The sequence below is a fragment of the Danio rerio genome, chromosome 17, assembly GCF_052040795.2.
Source record: "Danio rerio strain M-AB ecotype USA chromosome 17, GRCz13ab, whole genome shotgun sequence".
Classification (NCBI taxonomy): Eukaryota; Metazoa; Chordata; class Actinopteri; order Cypriniformes; family Danionidae; genus Danio; species Danio rerio.
Genome location: NC_141037.1, coordinates 16,447,288 through 16,470,677, shown reverse-complemented (window position 1 = coordinate 16,470,677; position 23,390 = coordinate 16,447,288). Strand labels below are relative to the sequence as shown.

The 23,390-nt window shown below is 35.2% G+C and overlaps 1 protein-coding gene and 1 long non-coding RNA gene across 24 annotated transcripts in view; one reads left to right on the top strand and one right to left on the bottom strand.

Moving 5' to 3' along the window:
* The window catches only part of ros1 (c-ros oncogene 1, receptor tyrosine kinase), a 58,717-nt gene that overhangs the window by 34,334 nt on the left and 993 nt on the right, over positions 1–23,390 (top strand). For 10 of the 23 annotated variants that reach the window (XM_087290215.1, XM_087290219.1, XM_087290211.1 and 7 more), the window contains 20 exons: positions 2,183–2,367; positions 4,068–4,165; positions 4,402–4,907; positions 6,931–7,134; positions 7,220–7,330; positions 7,575–7,753; positions 7,900–8,091; positions 9,202–9,302; positions 9,418–9,632; positions 10,237–10,409; positions 10,504–10,660; positions 12,340–12,432; positions 12,521–12,653; positions 12,726–12,891; positions 13,859–13,923; positions 14,779–14,908; positions 15,909–16,006; positions 16,141–16,344; positions 19,613–19,747; positions 20,665–20,828. In XM_087290215.1, coding sequence (XP_087146341.1) covers positions 2,183–2,367; positions 4,068–4,165; positions 4,402–4,907; positions 6,931–7,134; positions 7,220–7,330; positions 7,575–7,753; positions 7,900–8,091; positions 9,202–9,302; positions 9,418–9,632; positions 10,237–10,409; positions 10,504–10,660; positions 12,340–12,432; positions 12,521–12,653; positions 12,726–12,891; positions 13,859–13,923; positions 14,779–14,908; positions 15,909–16,006; positions 16,141–16,344; positions 19,613–19,747; positions 20,665–20,828 — 3,309 coding nt within the window. Of the gene's footprint in view, positions 1–2,182; positions 2,368–4,067; positions 4,166–4,401; positions 4,908–6,930; positions 7,135–7,219; positions 7,331–7,574; positions 7,754–7,899; positions 8,092–9,201; positions 9,303–9,417; positions 9,633–10,236; positions 10,410–10,503; positions 10,661–12,339; positions 12,433–12,507; positions 12,654–12,725; positions 12,892–13,858; positions 13,924–14,778; positions 14,909–15,908; positions 16,007–16,140; positions 16,345–19,612; positions 19,748–20,664; positions 20,829–23,390 lie in introns of all 23 variants that reach the window. The other 13 variants (XR_015513182.1, XR_015513181.1, XR_015513187.1 and 10 more) reach the window with 6 other exon arrangements.
* Positions 13,778–17,052, bottom strand: LOC147833038 (uncharacterized). The gene is made up of 2 exons (XR_015513211.1): positions 14,445–17,052; positions 13,778–14,205 (listed from the first exon to the last, which is right to left on the bottom strand). It is a non-coding gene; the product is annotated as an uncharacterized LOC147833038 (long non-coding RNA).

The following is a 23,390-nucleotide window of genomic DNA, read 5'->3' as shown; positions in this document are numbered from 1 at the left end:
CCATGATGACAATGAATAATATTTGACTAGATATTTTTCAAGACACTTCTGTACAGTTTAAAGTGACATTTAAATGCTTAACTTAATTAGGTTAACTAGGCAGGTTAGGGTAATTAGGCAAGTTATTGTATAATGATGGTTTGCTCTGTAGACTATCAAAAAAAAAAAATAGCTTAAAGGGGCTTGTCGAAATAAAACAAATAAGACTTTCTCCAGAAGAAAAAATATTATCAGACATACTGTGAAAATTTCCTTGATTTGTTATAAAAAAATAATTCGAAGGGAGCTATTAATTTTGACTTCAACTGTACTTATACTCAAAAGAACTTCAAAAGAAACTCTAGACGCACCTGATCACTGTTACCCTGATGAAGGCAGTTCTCTGCTGAAATGCGTAGGTGCTGTTTTTAAGGATTAGCCATGGTAATAAAAGCTTTTTAATATTTTTTAAAACATTTTTCGAGTGCCAATAAGGTCCAATTAACATTCAGCTGTATAAAGTTGTAAGAAAAGATCAAGTTTAGATGAAAAATTGCTATATGAATTTCCCTACAAGAGATTTTTGATTTCTTTATGTGTGAGATATGTAACTCTCAACATTTTATAGCAGGATCTGATAAAATATAAATACTTATAATTGTGAGCAATATTGCATCTGGTGACAACAGCACCTATTTACAGCACCTTTACGTCCTTTTGTTTATATGTTGTCATTTGAAAGTTCATTAATTCATTTTTTTTTTTGTCGGCTTAGTCCCTTTATTAATTATGGGTCGCCACAGCGGAATGAACCGCCAACTTATCCAGCACGTTTTACGCAGCAGCTCCAACCCATCACTGGAAAAGTCATTTGAAAGTGTTTTTAGTTAAATACAATATGACAATCTTTAAAAGTTTTTTTCCATTCAGTATTTTTTGAACAACATTAATATTTGACATTGTAGGACTTATTTATTTAATGAACTTAATAAAGCCTAAACTAAATAAGTTGCTTTATGTAAATTGTACATTTTGCTTATCCAGAAAAATATTGACTCACTTTCTTATATTTTCCAAGACGTTTTAGCCCACACTAAGCAATGGTTTTAGCTCTATATGACAGTGCTTGAGCATGGTGCAGACTAGATGATTTTACGATACACGTCAGACATTTTGTACATGTTAGATGCAGGTCTGATTTTATTTTATTTCTGCTCAGTAAAACATTGGATTATTCCAAAAATATGCAATGCATTACCTCCATATCATTAATAAACCACTGGTATCTGTCTTTTTCATATTATTGCCAGTATGCTGGTAGCTATATATGAATCCAATATTGGTCGATAAATATCAGTGCCCGATACATTGGTGCACCCCTGCTTTTGACAAGTTGATTGCTTGATTCTGATTGGCTAATGAACATTCCTGAGTTAAGTATGATCAGAAAACCCATCCATACAAGGTGTGCAATTCTTTTCAAATAAAAGCAGAGCTAAAGTAGTTCCTGGCAGGTCTTCAACACATTACAGTTCCATATCACTATACAGTCTATGACTATGAAAAAGGACGACGCAGAGGCGCAGTAGGTAGTGCTGTCGCCTCACAGCAAAAAAGTCGCTGGTTTGAGCCCCGGCTGGGTCAATTGGCGTTTCTGTGTGGAGTTTGCATGTTCTCCCTACATTTGCGTGGGTTTAAAAGTGAATTGGGTAGACTAAATTGTCCGGAGTGCATGAGTGTGTATGGTTGTTTCCCAGAGATGGGTTGCAGCTGGAAGGGCATCCGCTGCATAAAAAAATGTGCTGGATAAGTTGGCGGTTCATTCCGCTGTGGTGACCCCAGATTAATAAAGGGACTAAGCCGAAAAGAAAATGTATGAATTACTTTAAAAAAACAAAATAAAAGGCTTTTGATGAGATATTTAAGAAACTAGTCATACACACAGGAGCTGTTTCAGGACAAAAACCTGACAAATGTCTTAAAGTACAACATCTAAACTTTGTCTTTAGTAGTATAAGTGGAATAAATCACTCATTGAAATAATATATAAAATAAATAATGCATACTAGCTTCACGCCTGACCTCATTTCAACCTTAAGTGTACAATCAATTTTTGACGAATTCAGTGCCTTGTTTTTAATTATTCCATATTTACAGTGAACAATACTTGCTTATTGACTTTATAATGTAATGTTTTTTACAGGGGTGGCCGTGCATTACAATTCCAACCATGTCTACTTCTCAGAGGGGTCTCGTATCTGGGTGAAAGGGGCTGGGAATCTCACTGACCACTCAGATCTCAAACTTCTGCACACTGCCCCGCTGGAGGTCACAGCGTTGACTGTAGACTGGCTTTATCTGAGGATTTACTATGCTTCTGGTGGCAGGGTGTGTATTTGCTGTTCATTTCAATAGCTTGCACCAGTACAAACCTTTATATAGTGACACAAAACTACTTTTGGGAATTAATTTAATTCTTCTGGATTCTATAGCACTTTTACAATGTAGATTATGTCAAAATAGCTTAATATAGATGAACAGATGTTCATTAAAAAGCCATTACAGCCATTTACTTAAAGTATGCAGTGAAGCACAATGGATACAGGGATTTTGGCTGTTCACCTTATTGTACATGTATGTATTGACCTTATTCTGCACTGCAGAAGTGCGCTTGTTTTTACTATTGTTTTAGAACTTCCGATTCAGTCGCCTGTGGGAGAAATAACTAGGAATAATAAACCACAGAAAATGGTCAAACTACTTTCCCTACGAACAAGTGTGTTCATGACTACACAAAATAAAGAAGAATATAATAAGAAAGTATCAGTTTGCAACATCATACAGCATAGCGAGCTGTTTTTAATGTCTAAAAATCAATGGAAGTGGATGAGCCAAATGTCTTGAGCCAGTAATTTTCCAATGGCGGGCCAAAGGAATTTCACAAATCATTAGAGGAGAGTACTTAACTGAATTATGCGATGACATTTACTCAGGTTTGCAGTAGCCGGTATTCGTATAATTTAGATCCCCCCACCCGAAAGCATGTCTTAGCCCATTTCGTTCCTGCATTGTTAGTAGACTCCACACTCTTGATTATCATTGGCTCTGCTTTTTTTACAATCAAATTTGTTGCACATTATGGCAACGAATTGCAGCATCTCTCTTCTTTAATTGCCAGTAGAGAATTTTCCACATCTATCTTCACTTTATTGGGAGAATTATGTGTTATTTGAATTTTTTCTGATAATTTGGTCCCAAATATCATAGTTTATACACTATATAAATCATATAATGTAATGTAATGTGAATATTTATATAGTGCATTTATTGTGTATGGCCATACTCCCAAAGCGCTTTTCAATTATGCCCTCACCACACACCAGCTATTGATAGAGCCAATTCAGTGGATAGGTATGATTAGGAGGCCATGATGGGTAAGGGCCAATGGAGGAAATTTGGCCAGGACATTGGAGTTACACCCTATACTCTTTATGAGAAGGGCCATGGGATTTTTAATGACCACAGAGAGTCAGGACCTCGGTTTAACGTCTCATCCGAAAGATGGAGAGCCGGAGAGTCTCATCTCAAAACCGTTTATGAACATATTTAAATGTTCTGGTACTTCTTGCTCCACAGACTCCCGTTGTAATTACTTTTGGCAGTTATACGTTTCCAGTTTAATATTTAACTTTAAAAAGAGCTTAAAATGGCAATTTAGTCAACTGTTATGATTAAATATACTGTATAATGAATATAATATGATATTAATATAATATATACATTTTAAATCATTATTTAAATCATTCTGGATGCCATGTCCCATAAACTCTCATTGTAATTGCATTTCCATTGGAAGAATGTGTATTTGTTGTTAATTAGGAACTACAATGACATTTTAGACAGCATACAGCAAATTTTATATATGTTTATGCTGAAAATAAATATGAGTAGCTTGAAAAGTCATTACCCTATATAATTTTATTGTAATTATAATTGGTAATGGTAGAATTTTTATAGACCTTTGTCAGAAAAAACAAACTTCAACCATACATTGCCTTAATAATACATTCTCTTTCCTACAAATGCAGATTCACTATTGTGGATTAGATGACTGTTTGTCTCCAGTGGATACGAACGTCAACCTTTCTAGTGATGCTGTAAATATAATCGCAGATCCATATAACGGGTGAGTGTAATAAACATAATTAAACAATAGTTGGTTGGTTAACCACTGTGTTTGCTTTTATATTAAGCTATAAAACATTGCATTATAAATTTGATACTGTAATTTTTATTGTTACTAATAAAACTAGGAGGAAAATATTCCATTAGAGGCATTAAAGAACTTCGCTTATCATTTGATTAGCTTGACTAATTAAAGAAAAGCGTAATTTAATATAACTGACAAATTGTGCTTGTCAGATGGCTGTACATGTTGCTGAGCACTGGGATATATCGCAGTCCTCTTCCAGACGTCTCTAGCCAACAACAAGAGATAAGTCACATCATTAAAATGCCTTCTGTCTCCAACTTTGTGGTCAGTTTTCCTAATAAGAGAATTGTTTATCATGACAGAAGTGATCAAACGCTCAACGCCACATCTCTGGATGGATTATTTCCCATTACTCTGTACACAAATGTTAACTTTGAAGCAAACAGTATCGTTTATGAGGACAATTTCTTCATGCTCACCAATGGATATGCAGTGTATAAACAAGTCGGCCAGAGTCAAGTGCCCACTTTTTTTGAATTTGCTATGGACTGTGATATCATCCATAGTGAAAATGGTGGATTTGATAATCTGTGCTACTTTAGCACATCTGCGCAACTGTATCCTGTGCCAAGAAAGCCAAAAGACCTTCAAGTCCTGTTTGGATCAGATAAAGCTTATGTCTATTGGAATAAACCTGAAAGTATGATGGGAGCAAGTGAGTGATGCATGTTAATAGCATTCTTAGATTGATTTATGAGTTTTTTTCATAATCATCAATTCATGTTTATTGTTTTAGATTTAGTTTCTTACTCAATGAAATTACACTGGTTGCCTAATCCCACATAAAAAGTTTTATATGGCAATATTTGCAAATATATATGACATAAAAGTTAATATTTGGATCTCATCTATATAAAATACTGTATATGCAACATACATTTTAAAATATTACAAAAATGGATGTTTCATATGAAATATGTCATATTTTCACCAAATATTACCAAACAATGGCAGTTATATATATATATATATATATATATATATATATATATATATATATATATATATATATATATATATATATATATATATATATATATAGTTGTTTCCAACAATAAGGATTTCAAATATTTACATATATGTAAAATAATAATGTATATCTGTGGCCATATATAAACATATTTTACAATACACTCACTGGCCACTTTATTAGGTACATCTTACTAGTACTCAGTTGGACCCCCTTTTTGCCTTCAGAACTGCCTTAATTCTTCATGGCATAGATTCAAAAAGGTACTGGTAATATTCCTCAGAGATTTTAGTTCATACTGACATGAGAGTATCACACAGTTGCTGCAGATTTGTCCGCTGCACATCCATGATGCAAATGTTCCGTTTCACCACATCCCAAAGGTGCTCTATTGGATTGAGCTCTGGTGACTGTGGAGGCCATTTGAGTACAGTGAACTCATTGTCATGTTCAAGAAACCAGTCTGAGATGATTCACACTTTATGACATGGTGCGTTATTCTGCTGGAAGTAGCCATCAGAAGATGAGTACGCTGTGTTCATAAAGGGATGGACATGGTCAGGAACTATACTCAGGTAGGCTGTGGCGATGACACATTGCTTAATTGGTACTAATGGGCCCAAAGTGTGCCAAGAAAATTACCCCCATCCATTACACCACCACCAACAGCCTGAACTGTTGATAAATGGTCTTGACGCCAAATTCTGACCCTACCAATCAAATGTTGCAGCAGAAACCAAGACTCATCAGACCAGGCAACATTTTTCTGCTTCTGCTGCTCTTCCATCCACCTCGAGGTTGGAAGAGTTCTGCATTCAGAGATGCTTTTCTGCAAACCTCGGTTGTAACGAGTGGTTATTTGAGTTAGTGTTGCCTTTCTATCAGCTGGAACCAGTCTGGCCATTCTCCTCTGACCTCTGGCCTCAACAAGGCATTTGCGCTCACAGAACTGCTGCTCACTGGATATTTTCTCTTATCCCTAGAGATGGTTGTGCGTGAAAAATCCCTGTAGATCAGCAGTTCTACTGCTGGTTCTAAAATACTCAGACCAGCCCGTCTGGCACCAACAACTGTGCCACGTTCAAACTCACCTAAATCACCTTTCTTCCCCATTCTGATCATCTTGACCATGTCTATATGCCTAAATGCATTGAGTTGCTGCCATTTGATTGGCTAATTATAAATGTGCGTTAACGTGCAGTTGGATAGGTGTACCTAATAAAGTGGCCGGGGAGTGTAGAAAATTTTAGAAAATCCAGTGGTTTGAAATAATTTATGAAACTGCCAATTTTAATCATATTTAGTGCAAATATGACATATATTTCATCTATATGAAATCCATATCCCTGCGTTCGCGTGGGTTTCCTCCAGGTGCTCCGATTTCTCCCACAGTCCAAAGACATGCGGTACAGGTGAATTGGGTAAGCTAAATTGTCCGTAGTCTATGAGTGTGAATGAGTGTGTGTGGATGTTTCCCAGAGATGGGTTGCGGCTGGAAGGGCATCCGTTGCGTAAAAATGTGCTGGATAAGTTGGCGGTTTACACCACTGTGGCGACCCCGGACTATAAAGGGACTAAGCCGAAAAGAAAATGAATGAATGAATAAATGAATGAAATCCATATATGAACTTGTGTGGCATGTTATGTAATTTACATATATTTTCATATTACATATTTATGTTTCAGATTTTGATTTTGTTCCTGACAGGTCCATCTGCCTGGCAAAACTGGACTTATGCTATAAACTGCACAATGAATGGTCTGGTGGTGATGAGTATTAGAGAAGTAACCAGCACATATGCGACTGTCCCAGATCTGCAGAGTTCACAGCACTATAATGTGACAGTCAGGGCTTGTTCTCCTGGAGGATGTTCCAGATCATTGTCATATGAAGGAACCACTCTTCATCCTGGTGATTAAGCTGAGGCATTGTATCATACAATTAACTTAATGTTTAGGAGCTGAGTGCTATGATGTAAAAAGCCTTGTCCTTTCAGCTGATGAGCCCCCATACATTGCTGCTGCCAGTGATGGTGACATATTGAAGCAAGATTTGGATAACATTGAATTTATGGAACAAATTGTGTCTTTGATTGGAGATGTGAAAGGTAAGAAACCAGAGACTCATACCCCTGTCAAATTCTGACTTCCTTAACAAAAATCTCCCCCCCTAGCTGTTAAATAAAATACATTCCACTTGTTTTGATCGATAATAAATATGAATAATATTAAATGTACATGCATAATAAATACCTTTATTATAAATGGTATATATACCATTTTCTACATTACATATACATATGAGAAAGAGTGAGACCCCGATATTGTATTTTTTTCTGTGTTGGGGAACAGACATGGACTGGTATAATTCTACAATCTACTGGACTAACAGTTCTGGCCACATTAACTGGTTTGATCTGAATAATCGGTCTTTGAGTGTGATGACGATGCCCTCAACACCAGTGCATGCTGAAGCTCTGGCCTTTGACTGGCTGGGACAGTACCTGTACTGGAGCTGCAACACAAATCAAGTGTGTTTTTATATTGGATTATGAATAAATAATTATTATTATTGAATAAATAACATGTGGAAGACAAAATAGAACCTATTAAAGCATAAATGCATTATTGAATATGTAGCAGTAGCGTGAACTTATTATGGAACAACTCTGATCAGATATGCCGAGGGTCTACATCTGGTCAGGCAGTTGAGATATTTCTCCAGGCAGACCAGAAGATTCTCAGTCTGGTCATCGATTCATTGAATGCTGCCATCTACTGGACCACTGAAACATCAGTAGAGGCCTGTAGACTGGATGGAGAAGGTTTCCAGCTCCTGGATAAACTGAGTGTGTTCTCTGGCAAAGAGGTAAAGACATAAATATCGAGAGGGTGCTCGCTGCAGAGCCATTTGAGGAGAGCTGAGCTCCAGCGAGGGGGAGCATGAGCTGTCGCTCCTCCTCCTGTAAGCTGTTTTAATGCGTACACCAACCCCACCCCTAACCCTACCCCTACCCCCAGTGACATCACTCGTAGAAGAAGTGCAAAAAAGGTGGAGCTCAAGCTTAAGCTCCCCCTCGCTGGAGCTCAGCTCTCCTCAAATGGCTCTGCAGCGAGCACCACTTGTAAATATCTGAAATGTATATCCCATTTAAAGGTTGTTTATGTTTTTAAATAAGTCTCTCTTGCTCATTAAGGCTGTGAAACATTGAGTAAAATGCTTTTTTCTCAGTTTGAAATAACTATTATTTTAGTAATATTTTACATTTCATGTGACAGTAAAGCAGATTTTATTTCAGTCTTCAGTCTCTTATATGTCCATTAAAATAACAGCATTTGGTTTTAATAGAAATATTTGGTATTTTAGTCCTTGCGGTAACTTTTTATAAAGTGTAGTGCATGTTTAATATGTTTTTATGAGTTTAATGCATCTCCGAACCATAAAAGTAAAAAAAAAATTGTGTGTGTGTGTGTGTGTGTGTGTGTGTGTGTTTGTCTGAAGTATTAGCCTCCCTTTTTATTTTTTTCCTCAATTTCTGTTTAACAGAAGATTTTTTCAACACATTTCTAAACATAATAGTTTTAACAACTCATCTCTAATAACTGATTAATTTTATCTTTGTCATGATGACAGTAAATAATATTTTTCAAAACACTTCTATACAGCTTAAAGTGACATTTAAAGGCTTACCTAGGTTAATTAGGTGAACTAGGCAGTCTAGGGTAATTAGGCAAGTTATTGTGTTATTGTATAACAATAATTTTTTTGTGTAGATTTTCGCAAAATATATAGCTTGAAGGGGCCAATAATTTTGACCTTATAATGACCTTATAATATATTTATATATATATATATATATATATATATATATATATATATATATATATATATATATATATATATATATATATATATATATATAAATGTGTGTGTGTGTGTGTGTGTGTGTGTGTGTGTGTGTGTGTGTGTGTAATCTAGGTTGCTGGTGTCACTTTAAACATGATTGAAGGAAATCTGTACTGGTTGGTTCAGGACGGCTCTCTGCTGAATCTCTACAGAGTGAATATCAGTGGTGACAGGTTGGTCCTTAAACAAATCATTAATGAGATGATCAATGTTTCTCTCTTTGAAAAATTTAAACATTTTTTTTAACTGATTTGTGTAAATTTGTCTGTATTTTCTGTACATGTAAAGGATGCAAAAATCCAAAGCAGTAGAATTTGCAAAATGGACCACATCTCAAATCTTCGATCATCAAGTTAGCTACTACAGTGAACGACTTGTTTGGCTGGATGAAAACAAACAGCTCAGGATTCAAGAGTTGAACCAAAACAACAGTGTCCTTATGTCTTCCAATAATACACTGACAGCCTTTTCTGTTGTACAGAAAATGCTGAAGCCCCTTCCAGGTCAGAGCTGTGTTAAAGGAATAGTTCACCAAAAAATGAAAATCTACTCACTACTTAACTCTCCTTCAAGTGCTTTCAATACTTTAACCCGATCGTTGACTTTAAGGTCAAATATTACTTTTGAACATTTTGACATAAAAACCTACATGTTTTTTTTTTATCTTAAGGTTAAATGACATTTCTAAAACAACATCAACATTGGAAAAAGATTAACCATTGAATATTGGTTAAATAAATTCCATTAGAAAAGGCAGAGTTTACACACACTATTATTTATGTGATAAAGGGAGCTTGATTGAATATAAGCTAAAAATATAATGTTTTGAGTTCTGTTTATCTCTTATATTAGAAGTTCAAGGGAGTCACTTTAATGGTAGTATGCTTATATGTAAGCAGCACTGTTTCTGGAAGTTTCTCCTTTTGTGATACAAAAAAAGAAAGGAAAGCAACTGTAAATAATGTACTTCTACATCTAATGTAAATCTAAATTTTTGAGTGAACTGTCTTTTCATATTGCACTACATGTATAGTAGTTCATATTCCTCGATGTATCATTCTTGCAAGCTTTCTAATAATTAATAATGTCTTTGTGTTTGTGTAACAGATGGATTTGTATCTCCTCCTGTGGTTATTCCACCTGCAGTTTCCAAAATTGTCCTCGTAGGCAATGCTTCCTTTTTCCAGATCCATTGGGAACCCAGCAGTGTTGATTATGGAACTGTGTTTTATTGTGTGGTGTCAAAGGAGGTGTGGAAAAATTTGGATCCACTTCCAAATGTAGGACATTTTTTTATGTAAATCGTAAATTTTCCCGTTGACACTTTCCTCGTATAAAATATACTCGTGATTTATTTCCTACACATTTCTGCAGATGTTCCCGACCAGATATTGTCATCCTGTTAATACGTTCACAGAGACAGTCATAAATGTCACAAGATTTAAACCAGGGGCTGAATTAAACATCACCATAACCCCTTTTTCATACTGGGGTAAAGGGAAATCAACAGAAACTATTCTCATTACTCCAGGTAAGCATGCTGCAACATCAAATATAAAGTTTTAAAAACTTAACATTTAAAGCTACTGTATGTAAGTAATAATTCATAGTTTTATAAGTACCATAAAATGTTTGTAGCTATTTAAGAAACGTGCTAAGTGAACATTCTTGTTTATCTGAAAGAAAATGCTCAATTATTCTGCTTTGAAAATTTGAGGTACGTGCCGGAATGGTGGTGTTTGTTTTAGGTTCTTTTAACCCCCCCACTTCCACTTTAGCCAATTATATTTGAGCAACCCGGGTTGCCTTGATGTTAAACAGCGAATTTCATTCATTCATTTCAGCCTCTGAAATGACACGTAGATTCAGAGTTCCACACGAGGTGGTTACTAAATAGCAAATAATAATAATATTACAAATGTAAACATTAGGTGAGCAGGTTACATTGTAACCTCATGTCCTAACAACACGCAATGTGATGAGATTTGCATTGATAAGCAATTTGGCTGTTTTTACATGACAGAAATTTAAATACAGCCATTTAGAAGCACAGACTAGTGCACTGCGCTCCAGCGAAATAGTAAGGTTACAATCTATTTAATTCATATTAAAACTATTTAACATTATTAAATGTAGATGCTGAATCACTGATATGTGTTGGTTTGCACTGAGTCACAGTTCTAAAGTTCAATTTCAAACAATTTATTTTATTTTCAAGATCTGAGGTGAACTATTTGCTGTGTCTTTGTTCTCAGACACTAAATCTTCTCCCTATTAAACAGAAATTAGGTAAAAAAATAAAGCCATCAATAGCTGCCATCATTAGCCTCACACATTTTGTTTTCTTTTCTGAAAGTCTTTATAACACCATCGTGGAGTTTCTTTTTTATTGTTTCAGCAAATAGGATTGTAAAAAAAAACATTTGTTGTATTCTCCCATTCACTCTAAGTTTACCCAACCATGACACCTTCCGCAACTGAGAAACCCGGAAATCTGAAAAGGGTCTGTTTTTTTTTTTACCTGATTAAATAAAGAAACCTATATAAAAAGTATTATAAAGTCTTATATGCTGATTTACAAAGTATTTAATTTAGTATAATATTTTTATTATACAATGTATAGTAAAATTATAGTTAATTTAATCTGCGAATATTGGAATGCTGTGTAATTTACGCAATCGATACCGTCCTGATAGATTTTACATCACTCTGCTTTGTTTATGGCCTAAGGCAACAGCGTTATTTCTGCAGTTTTGTAGGCTCCACCTTCTGCATTAGCATTTTTATTCAGTATATGAATGATGTTTAAGTTTTAGATTAGTTTCTTACAGTCAGTGTTTAGTAAATATACTGCAAGTTAAATTGTCGCCAATGTTACCGGTTGAAACCAAAATGGTTATGAGGTCTTAAAATGTATGAGTCTTTAAAAAGGTCTGGTATTTAATTTCACTCTCCAATTGAGATATATATAATAAATATAATTTATATAATTTATATAATAAATTTCATTAAATTGAAGCAGATTAGCGCCACCTGCTGGGAAAATAACCCTTGTTGTGAACCATGATCAACAGGGATGTACTAAAATGAACAGGGAGGTTTGATCAGAACTCATCTTACTGGTAAAAACACATTGTTTTGCGTTTGTGTGCTGCATTTTCGCAGTCTAATAAACAAAGTGATTTTAATTGCGCTCTGGTTGTCAACCAGCAGGTACATCAGACACCGACAAGACACTGATTATTGCAATTGTATCAGTCGCCGTTGGTGTCACACTGATTATTCTCATCCTCGCAGTAGTCAGTAAGTAAATAAATGACAAAAAATCCTAAGATCAAAATTAACAAGAGAGTATGAAATTATATTTATTTCACCGAGTGTTTTGATGTAGTTTGGCAAAGACACCATAAGAAAAAGGATCATGGGAAAGCTAAACAACCATCCAGTGTGCAGATCCATCCAGACGTGGAGTTAGAGTATGTTCGAGGGTTAGTTGGGCTTGAGAATGGCTGCTTTGCTATCAGGTACATTACATACAAACTGAGGCTTTATTTGAATGGGATTTAGTGTGTTAATATTTAAACTATCTTCCCCAGTAACACACCCAGCCGAGCAGAGATCGAGTCGCTCCCTGTGTTTCCCAGAGACTGTCTGAAGCTGCAGAGGCTGTTGGGTAGTGGTGCTTTTGGAGAAGTTTATGAAGGAGTTACTGTTGGGAGCCAAATCAATGGAGTTGAGCCAGAGAGGAAAGTGGCCATCAAGGTAAACCTTAGTAAATGAATCGCGAACATTTTTCTCTAAATATATTTTTTAAATAAAGGTTCTTCATTGGCTTCAATGGTTATCCAAAAACGAACATTTACAGATAGACAATTTACTTGAAAATGTAGGTGACTTTTTTTCTTCATTAGAATTAAGTAAAGTTTATTTATAAACTAATTTCAAAGGATCACATGCTTATGATTGACCATGGGTGGACCCGCATTAACAATCTTATGATTCTCTAATTAGGTGTTTCCTACCTCACTTTAATTAAGTCTTCCTAGCAAAGTCATCTTCGTCTTGCAGAATCCTCCCTTCCTTTCCCATTCCTCCTCCTTCTTCCTAAATTGGGCAACATAGTGGCCCAGTACTTGCCTCACAGCAAGAACATCACTGTTTCTAATTCTTTCTTGGCCAGTCTGTCCATGAAACTGACCAAAAGACATGCTTCGAAAGTAAATTGACTAAACCAAATTGGCACCATAGTCAAGTTCTTAGCCAACAGTATTTCTCCCTCATAAAGCAATTCCTCATTAGCCACTAATAAGCGGGGGAGTTCTAGAGATCTACCTGAGCTCAAACTCCCCTCTCGCCCTACAAACAGGAGGGAGCCTCGGGCTCGAGGATCTTTTGAGCTCAGTGCTCTCTCTCGGGACAGCATGACAAACAAGCTTATAATCACTCATCAGCTAAGTGGGAACTCTTGAAAGAAGACCTTTATCTGAATTTGTGGTCCTTGGTAATTTGTTTAATAAAGATCTTTTTTTAAGAGTGGAAGGAGGGTTAATGAGATTATTAAAATGGAATGAAAGATTTTTTTTTTTTACTTTAATGTCTACTATAGCATTACTGTGGGAAAAAAGCTACTTGAAACCTTTTTTTAACATACATTCTTGATTGGAGAATATGAAGTATTTCCAGTTGCTCCTTATTGAAGTGTATGAAGCACAAATCAATCTCTTCACAGACTCTGCAGAAAGATGCCAGTGACTATGAGAAAACTGAATTCTTAAAAGAAGCTCATTTGATGAGGTGAAAGACATGTTTGCTCTCAGCATCACACTGAAAATATGATTATAATAGGGCACAATGTGGCAAAACAAATGATGATAATGAGGCGCCCTGGCTTGGAGCAAATGACAATGTTTGTTGCTGTTTAGTATTCTGGTAGACGATTCAAGTCTAAAATGTTACACTCATGTTTTATTCCATAATGACAACATTTCAAAATAAAAGGTTATCATTCGGATAATTTTAAAAAAAAAATTAATGTTTTGAGTTGGTTGGAATAGCAAATGATTTCATTTGTTGTTACTGAAAATAAGCAAGTGGTGCTCGCTGCAGAGCCATTTGAGGAGAGCTGAGCTCCAAGGAGGGGGAGCTTAAGTTTGACCTCCACCTTTTTTGCACTTCTTCTACGAGTGATTTCACTGGGGGTAGGGTTAGGGGTGGGGTTGGTGTACGCATTAAAACAGCTTACAGGAGGAGGAGCGACAGCTCATGCTCCCCCTCGCTGGAGCTCAGCTCTCCTCAAATGGCTCTGCAGCGAGCACCCTCTCAAAATAAGGGCTATTCCACCAAACAATAATACAACAACAAGAAAACATTGGTACTGTCTTGACTAAAAATGAATACAAAACATGGCGTATAGATGTGAGTAAAAATATGTTACAAGACCTTTAGAAATCATTCTGATATGCTGACTTGGTGCGAAAGAAATATATTAATATCAATGTTTAAATGCTTGATGGTACTGCAGAAAATAGAAGTTCATCCTAGTTTAAAAAAAAAAAAACATTTTTATTGAAATTACCAACCTAAATTTTGTTAAATGATAGTTAATTGAACAAATTAAATGATTTCATTGTTTTGTTTGTGGCTCTCCAGTCAGTTTAATCATCCTAACATCCTGCGTCTGCTTGGAGTGTGTCTGCTGAACGAGCCACATTACCTCATACTTGAGCTGATGGAAGGAGGAGACCTTCGTTCTTACCTCAGAGGAGCTCGACCCACAAATGTGAGCCATTCTTTTGATGCATAGTCAGATAAAAATATCCACACACTTTCATTATTTCCCACATAATCACAGGCAATAAAATGAGTCAAGAACTTTAAGGTTCAAGAGTCAAACTCTTTCAGATCATCTTAGATAGAAATGGATTACTATTAACCAAAAATAATTACAGTATACAGTTGAAGTCAGAATTATTAGCCGCCCTGTTTATTTTTTCCCCAATTTCTGTTTAACAGACAGAAGATTTTTTCAACACATTTTGAAACATATTAGTTGTAATAACTCATTTTTAATAACTGATTTCTTTTATCCCGTTATTTAAATCACCTGTTTCAATCTTACTTCAGACATTACGCTATTGTTGCAGAATCATTCAAACACTAACTCTAAAATGACGTTGGTGAATTAGTAACGGCTTCTGCTGTTCTTACGTCAGCTGCAGATGTGAATGAATGGCGGAAGAAAGTAGTTACTCTTACAAAAGGGTTTTGAGGCTCTCTTTCTTTTTCATACACACAATTATGTCGTTGAACTGTTGTATAAATGCAATATCACATGAGTAGCAGTAAGTTATGGCTGTACATTGGCACTGGTGGGGGCACTAAGGCACTCTGCCTGCAGCCTTGTGCCAACGCACGCCTCCCACCAATGCTGATATACAGCCACATCGCACTGCTACTGGTGTGATATTGGTCATATATCACATTTGTTTTATTTGAATTTAAATGTATTATTTTTACGTCGTTACGGTTGTTCAGTGACTTATTTTGATGAATATAACTGGTTAATAAAACTTTTTTGTTTAAATGTACCGAAATATTTTGTCTATATTAATTAAAAATGGAAAAAATATATATTAATTTCCAATGGGGTGTAAACATTTTTGCTGGGCACTCCATGTCACAGTTTACTTTATTTTGCAAATGTATAAAGTGCAAATGTGCTTTATTCACTGGTGTCTAAATAATTTTAGCTGCATTTTCACTGATCTTTTGTTTCACAGAACCATAAAGAGCTACTGAGCCTCAGCAGCCTCCTGGACATCAGCTTGGATGCCGCCACTGGATGTGCTTATTTAGAAAGGATGCACTTTGTTCATAGGTATAACGATGTGCTCGTGTATTGCTGATGCATTCTCAGACAGTACAGAATGTACAGATAAAATGCCATGTGGATAAGTGTCTGCCAAATGTTAATGCATCTAAATAAGACTGAGTTGAATACTTTATGTACAGGGATATTGCAGCAAGGAACTGCTTGGTGTCAGTAAGAACTTACACAGACCCAGAAAGGGTTGTTAAAATCGGAGACTTCGGATTGGCTCGTGATGTGTATAAGAACGACTACTACAGGAAGAAGGGTGAAGGTCTGCTTCCTGTTCGCTGGATGTCACCGGAGAGTTTAACGGATGGCATTTTCAATAAATATTCTGATGTCTGGTCAGTATTTATAATGCTATTTTTGCCAACCACTACTAAATGATGCGTTGAGGGTTCTATACAGACATACATGTGACCTTCTAATTGTTTTTTTTTTAATACACTCACTGGCCACTTTATTAGGTACACCTTACTAGTACCAGGTTGGACCCACTTTTTCTTTCAGAACTGCCTTGATCCTTCATGGCATAGATTCAACAAGGTACTGGAAATATTCCTGAGAGATTTTGGTCCATACTGACATGAGAACATCATGCAGTTGCTGCAGATTTGTCAGCTGCACATCCATGATGCAAATCTCCCGTTACGCTACATCCCAAAAGTGCTCTATTGGATTTATTGGATTGATGATTGTGGAGGCCATTATAGTACAGTGAACTCATTGTCATGTTCAGGAAACCAGTCTGAGATGATTCGCGCTTTATGAAATGTTGTGTTATCCTGCTGGAAGTAGCCATCAGAAGATGGGTACACTGTGGTCATAAAGGCATAGACATGGTCAGCAAGAAGGTCGCTGGTTCGAGCCTCGGCTGGGTCAGTTGGTTTTTCTGTGTAAAGTTTGCATGTTTTCCCCGTGTTGGCGTGGGTTTCCTCCGGGTGCTCCGGTTTCCCCCGCAAGTCCAAAAACATCTGCTATAGGTGAATTGGGTAGGCTAAATTGGCCATAGTGTGTGAATGAGTGTGTATGGATGTTTCCCAGTGATAGGTTGCAGCTGGAAGGGCATTCTATGCATAAAACAAATGCTGAATAAGTTGGCTGTTCATTCCGCTGTGGCGACCCACTTTTAATAAAGAGACTAAGCCGAAAATAAAATGAATGAATGAATGGAACTAGCCTCAGTTTTCTTGTTCTTAGCTGACAGGAGTGGCACCCGGTGTGGTATTCTGCTGCTGTAGCCCATCCGCCTCAAGGTTGGACGTGTTGTGCATTCAGAGATGCTCTTGTGCATACCTCAGTTGTAATGAGTCTTATTTGAGTCACTGTTGCCTTTCTGTCAGCTGGAACTAGTCTGGACATTCTCCTCTGGCATCAACAAGACAAAATTGCCGCTCACTGAATATTTTCTTTTTTCGGACCATTCTCTGTAAACCCTAGAGATGGTTGTGTGTAAAAATCCTAGTAGATCTGCAGTTTCTGAAATACTCAGACCAGCCCGTCTGGCACCAACAACCATGCCATGTTCAAAGTCACTTAAATCATCTTTCTTCCCCATTCTGATGCTCAGTTTGGACTGCAGCAGATTGTCGAGCAGTTGGACAGGTGTACCTAATAAAGGGGTCAGGGAGTGTATATCACATTTAATAACAACTGATGTTGACCAAAGTGCTTTACAAACTAATCAACACAAAAAAAACATACTTGCACGTGTAAACAAAATAAAATTAATTACAATTGATTGCACGAGAAAGAAGATGATTTTTAAATGAGATTTCCACAATTGCACAAAAATTTCCTTTAGGTTATTTTCACAATAAGGACAAATCACTAAAAACGTCTACAACAATGATTCTTTTATTGTATCAAAAATCCACAGTGGAACCTTAATTTTTGGGTCAAAGAAGAAAAGTGTTTACAAGCATCAACACAACAGTTATATACAGCTTTATTTTTATCACCCATACATTAGAATGCATCCTGTTTATTTTTATACGAAATTTACACATAAGACATCCACTAAAACGTCATTTAGTGTAACAATAATTATATACCTGTATAATCGTGTCATATTTAGTACTAAAAGTTATTTGATTGCATATTTGGACTCGTAAAAATAAATATTAATTGTCATTTAAAAAATTTTACGCAACAAATGTTAATTCCTTTAAATGTAGTAACATTTGGTGTGATCGCTTAATTTCATAGATATATATTAAAATGTACAGCTATACATCTAAAAATACAGCTCAGATTAGGTATGTCAGTTGATTTTATTATAAATATTTCTGTTACTCTAAATGACAACATGGAGCGGTATTCTTGCTCATGTGTTGACATTTTATTTCCACAAATGTTATTTGAAACATTAAAGTAAAGTCAGGCTTTATTGTCATTCCTCTACATGTGTGGACACACAGAGGAACGAAATGTCGTGTGTCGCAGCACAACGGTGCTACATAATTAACCATAAATACAAACAAAACACTGGACATAAGAGCTATTTTTAAAAAAAAAAAGCATTTTCATACCTAACATATACTATAAGATACTTAATTATACACATTAGACTATGCAAGTACTTTTACATGAGACTGAAAAATGTTGTGAAGTATATTGTGCGAAAGAGTTATTTACGGTTGAAGCAAGCAGTGCAACATGATGGTACATTAGTAAACATGGTTTTCCTCGTTGAGTTCTTGTAAGATGGCGTTTAGATCAAGTGCATAAGAGAGAGAGTGTGTTTCTAAATTGGTTTGTCAAGCCCATACACCTGAATGATGCACAATTTGAAATGCACAGTGTTTCCAAGAGACATGGAGTGATTTAGGAAAGTGTCTATAGTGCAAATGTGTAGCCTGGTGCAAGAGTCCGAGATATGAGAGGGTGTCTTTCTACAGGTGGTTTGTTAAGCACACTCACCTGTATGGCACATACACAGGAATTAATGGGGCGGGTAGAAGAGATTTCATAGGGGGATAAATTGACTGGAATTCAGGGTTTTAACAGCCTGTGGGAAGAAGCTGTTGAGTAGTCTAGCCGAGCAGGACTTTTTTTATATAGAGCGGGGCAAAGATTAATCACGATTATTTGCATCCAAAATAAAAGTTAGTTTTGACATAATATATGTGTATGTACTGTTTATATTTATTATGTAAATATAAAAACACACATGCAGGCATGTTTTTGAGAAATTATTTTTTATATTTAGATAAAAAAGTACTGTATATGTGTTCTGTATAAGAGACAAATTATATATACATTTAAAATATCCAGGCAACAAAGTAGTTTTGTTATTATGTATGTGTTTGTATCACGTATACATCGCAAATATAAATAATACACACAAATATTTTATGCTGGATAAATTTGGTTATAAAAACCTATGCTGGATAAGTTGGTTGTTCATTCCATTGTGGAGACCTCTAATGAAAACAGGGACTAAGCTGAAGGAAAATGAATGAATTAAATATATTAAGTCAGGACAAACTATTTGTTTGCATGCGATTAATTTTTGCCCAGCACTCATTCTTAATGTATTTAAAGTATTTTGTAAATTCAGTACAAAATGTGATGTATAAATATATTTTCTTATGATTCACTCATTTTCAGGGCATTTGGTGTGCTCTTATGGGAGATTTTGACATTAGGAAAGCTTCCATATCCCACATACACCAATCATGAAGTCTTAAGCTACATCAGTACAGGAGGAAGACTGTCATCACCCGCAGGCTGTCCTCAGAGATTGTGAGTCACATTAGTAGATTCAGTTCAATTCAATTCAAGTTCATTTGTATATTTTCACAATAATTATCATTTTAAAGCAACTTTACAAAAGCTGCAAATTATTACATTACAGTCAAAATCAGAGAGAGGTAGGGTGTTGTGTATATATGGTGCACAATATACAGTTGAAGTCCGATTTATTAACACCCCTTTTATTTATTTATGCATTTTTTTATATTTCCCAAATGATGTTTAACAAAACAAGGAAATTTTCACAATATGTCTAATAATATTTTTTCTTCTGGAGAAAGTCTTATTTGTTTTATTTCTGCAAGAATAAAAGCAGTTTTTAATTTTTTAAACACCATTTTAAGGACACAATTATTAGCTCCTTTAAGCTATATTTTTTCGATAGTCTACAGAACAAACTATCTTTATACAATAACTTGCCTAATTACCATAACCTACCTAGTTAACCTAATTAACTAAGTTAAGGTTTTAAATGTCACTTTAAGCTGTATAGAAGTGTCTTGAAAAATATCTTGTAAAATATTATTTACTGTCATCATGGCAAAGATAAAATAAATCAGTGATTAGAAATGAGTTAATAAAACTATTATGTTTAGAAAAGTGTTGAAAAAATCTGCTCTCTTGTAAACAGAAATTGGGGGAAAAAAAAAAACAGGGGTCCTTATTATTCAAGGTGGCTAATAATTCTGACTTTAACTGTATGTACATAGTTAACCTGCAGTTATGCAAATTATAGTGTAAAAGAGTTAATGACTGTATATAAAATGCTTTAATTTAAGTGATCTGATCATAATTGACAATAATTAGGAATAATTAGTGTATTGTGCTCTCGTCAAAGTCCTCTTGACGTTGGAATGACTGCTACAATAGATTTGATAATAAAATCACATGCTGTTTTTTATTTGTAGGTATAACCTGATGATGAGCTGCTGGAGTAAACAACCAGCTGACAGGCCAAACTTCCAGTTCCTCGAGGAAACCATGAGGAAACTGAGGAATTATGAAGCCGATAAAAGAGCAAACCAGACTGATGGAGCAGATGGACATGTGAACCAAGCCTACCTGGGAGACGGTATGATCTTATATCGATATAATCAATGCAAATATAAACATATCATCAAACATATTAGCTTTATATCTTCATCTAAAAGATAATAAATGATGTATGCAGTTACACCTAAATCAAATATACATGTTTTTACACTTTTACAAGATATGTGCACTACCCTATCAAAATATTTGTTAATGTTTTATAATAAGCTTGTTCTGCTCACAAAGGCTGCATTTATTTCACTGAAAATACAGTAAAAAGTGTGAAATTGTTAAGTGTTATACGAAGTTTAAAATTCAATTCATTATTGTGGTTTAAAGCTGAATTGTACACATGATTAGTCTTCAGTGTTAAATCGCAGTAAATTGTTCAAGAGTGGAAGTAAATAAGTTTATAATGTGAGGACAAAATAAATAAAAGCTAATATTTTGATCTTTCTTGTTATCAAATAATCCTAAAAGTGAAATCTATCACAGTTTCCGCCATATTATGAAGCCAGAAAAACTAATTTCACAGGATGTCCGCAGGGTTTTAAAAAGTCAACACTGAAATATTGTCTTGTTTGTCTTAAATCATTTTCAACAGGTCTTCATTTTTCTTTGTTTTTGTAAATCTCTATTCATTCATTTATTTTCCTTCGGCTTAGTCCCTTTATTTATCAGGGGTCGCCACAGCGGAATGAACCACCAACTTATCCAGCATATATTTTACACAGAGAATGCCCTTACAGCTGCAACCCAGTCCTGGGAAACACCCATACACATACATTTGGCCAATTTAGTTTATTCAATTCACCAATACCACATGTCTTTGGACTGTGGGGTAAACTGGAGCACCTGCAGGAAACCCACACGAACATGGGCAGAATATGCAAACTCCACACAGATATGCCAACTGACAAAGCCGGGACTCAGACCAGCAACCTTCTAGCTGTGAGGCGACAGTGCTAACCATTGATCCACCATTTCGTCCAAACATATTTATAACTTATATTTTAACAGTCTGTTTTGCATATGTTTACTTCAATAACGTGATTCTGGTGATGCGCGAAATTCAGATGGAGGGCAGGAAGTAAAAAACTGAATGGGAGACAGAGAAAAGTCCATATAAATGAATTTTTTATTAGGTTTTTTTTGATATAACATACAATACCATACAAATATATAAAATGTGTACAAGTTCTTTACAATTTATACATTTGTTCATCAATTTTGAAAATAAGTGAATAATTCGACAACCAGTAAAAAAGTATAAAAATACTAAAAATAATAGTACAGAGCATAACAGAACAGATACAGTCATATTTCAAGTGAGGAAATGAAAATCTCCCACATATCTATTTCTTTGTAATCGTCATTTATTTTGGCCAACATTTTCTTGTATGATACATTCTCAATCATGGATTCCATCCAGAATTTAAGTGCAGGGCTTTGAATACCTTTCCAAAACCTCAGTATTATACATAGTGTTGTAGTAATGCCCATAGTTATAAGGGTGAACTCATCATTTGTAATATGTGGAACCTCAGTTTTGTCACCTAGAAGGCATATCCTGGGTGAGAGAGGGATATTAAATCCCAGACTACCTAATTGTCTTAACATAGATTTCCAAAAGGGTTAAGTCTTTGTACATTGCCATAATGCATGAAAGTATGCACCAATCTCATGTTTACATTTCCAGCATTTATTATCATTTAAGCGTCCCATTCTAAAAAGTCACTCTGGAGTGTAATAATACCTATGAAGTATCTTATACTGTACATATTTACCTCTTGCTTCTTTTATATATTTTCCACTGTGATAAAGATTTCTATCCCAGGTATCTTTATCTACATCACTACTAACATCTTTTTTTTATTATTATTCTTTGATTTTCACAGTTTTTAACACTAATTTGTGAACTAAATTTGTAAAATGTAGATGTTTTGGGAATTAGTAAAATGTTTTCAACATATTCCTATTCTGTACCTTGGGGACCTTTGTTTGAAAACAGTGTCTGATTTGTAAGTATTTCCAAAAATGATTTTGTCCTTCTAATTTATTTTTTTTTGTTTTCAACTCATCATATTAGTTCACCATTGTTGAATAAATCAAGTATGTAAATTGGTAATAAGAAGTAATTAGAAGTATGTAAAAGGTAATTAAAGTATGTATACCCTTTCTAAGCCAACAACCCCAAAATAGGGTCTTTTTTTACAATTTTGACAAAGCTATTATTCCATATTGAGAAACAGTGTTGAGATAAGTGAGAGATTTGGCATTTCCTATGAGCCAATTTCCAGACTTCCTTAGAATGAAGCAATATTGAGTTGGATTGGTTTTTTTAAGCTTCCATCTGTAATTTGTGATAGAGCCTCTAATGGTCGGGGGGGGGAGATAAGTTGTGTTTCTATTAAAAGTCTATATTTGTGCGATTTAAACCATATTTCAAAGGAGATATAAACAGAAAATAGACACACATGCTGGGAAAGAACCTTATATCATGAAGAGGGCCGACTTTTCTACTTAACTAAAATATATTTGCCTGTCATTGAGGCTGTACTGTATATACTATATAAGCCATTACGTTACATGAAAAAATACT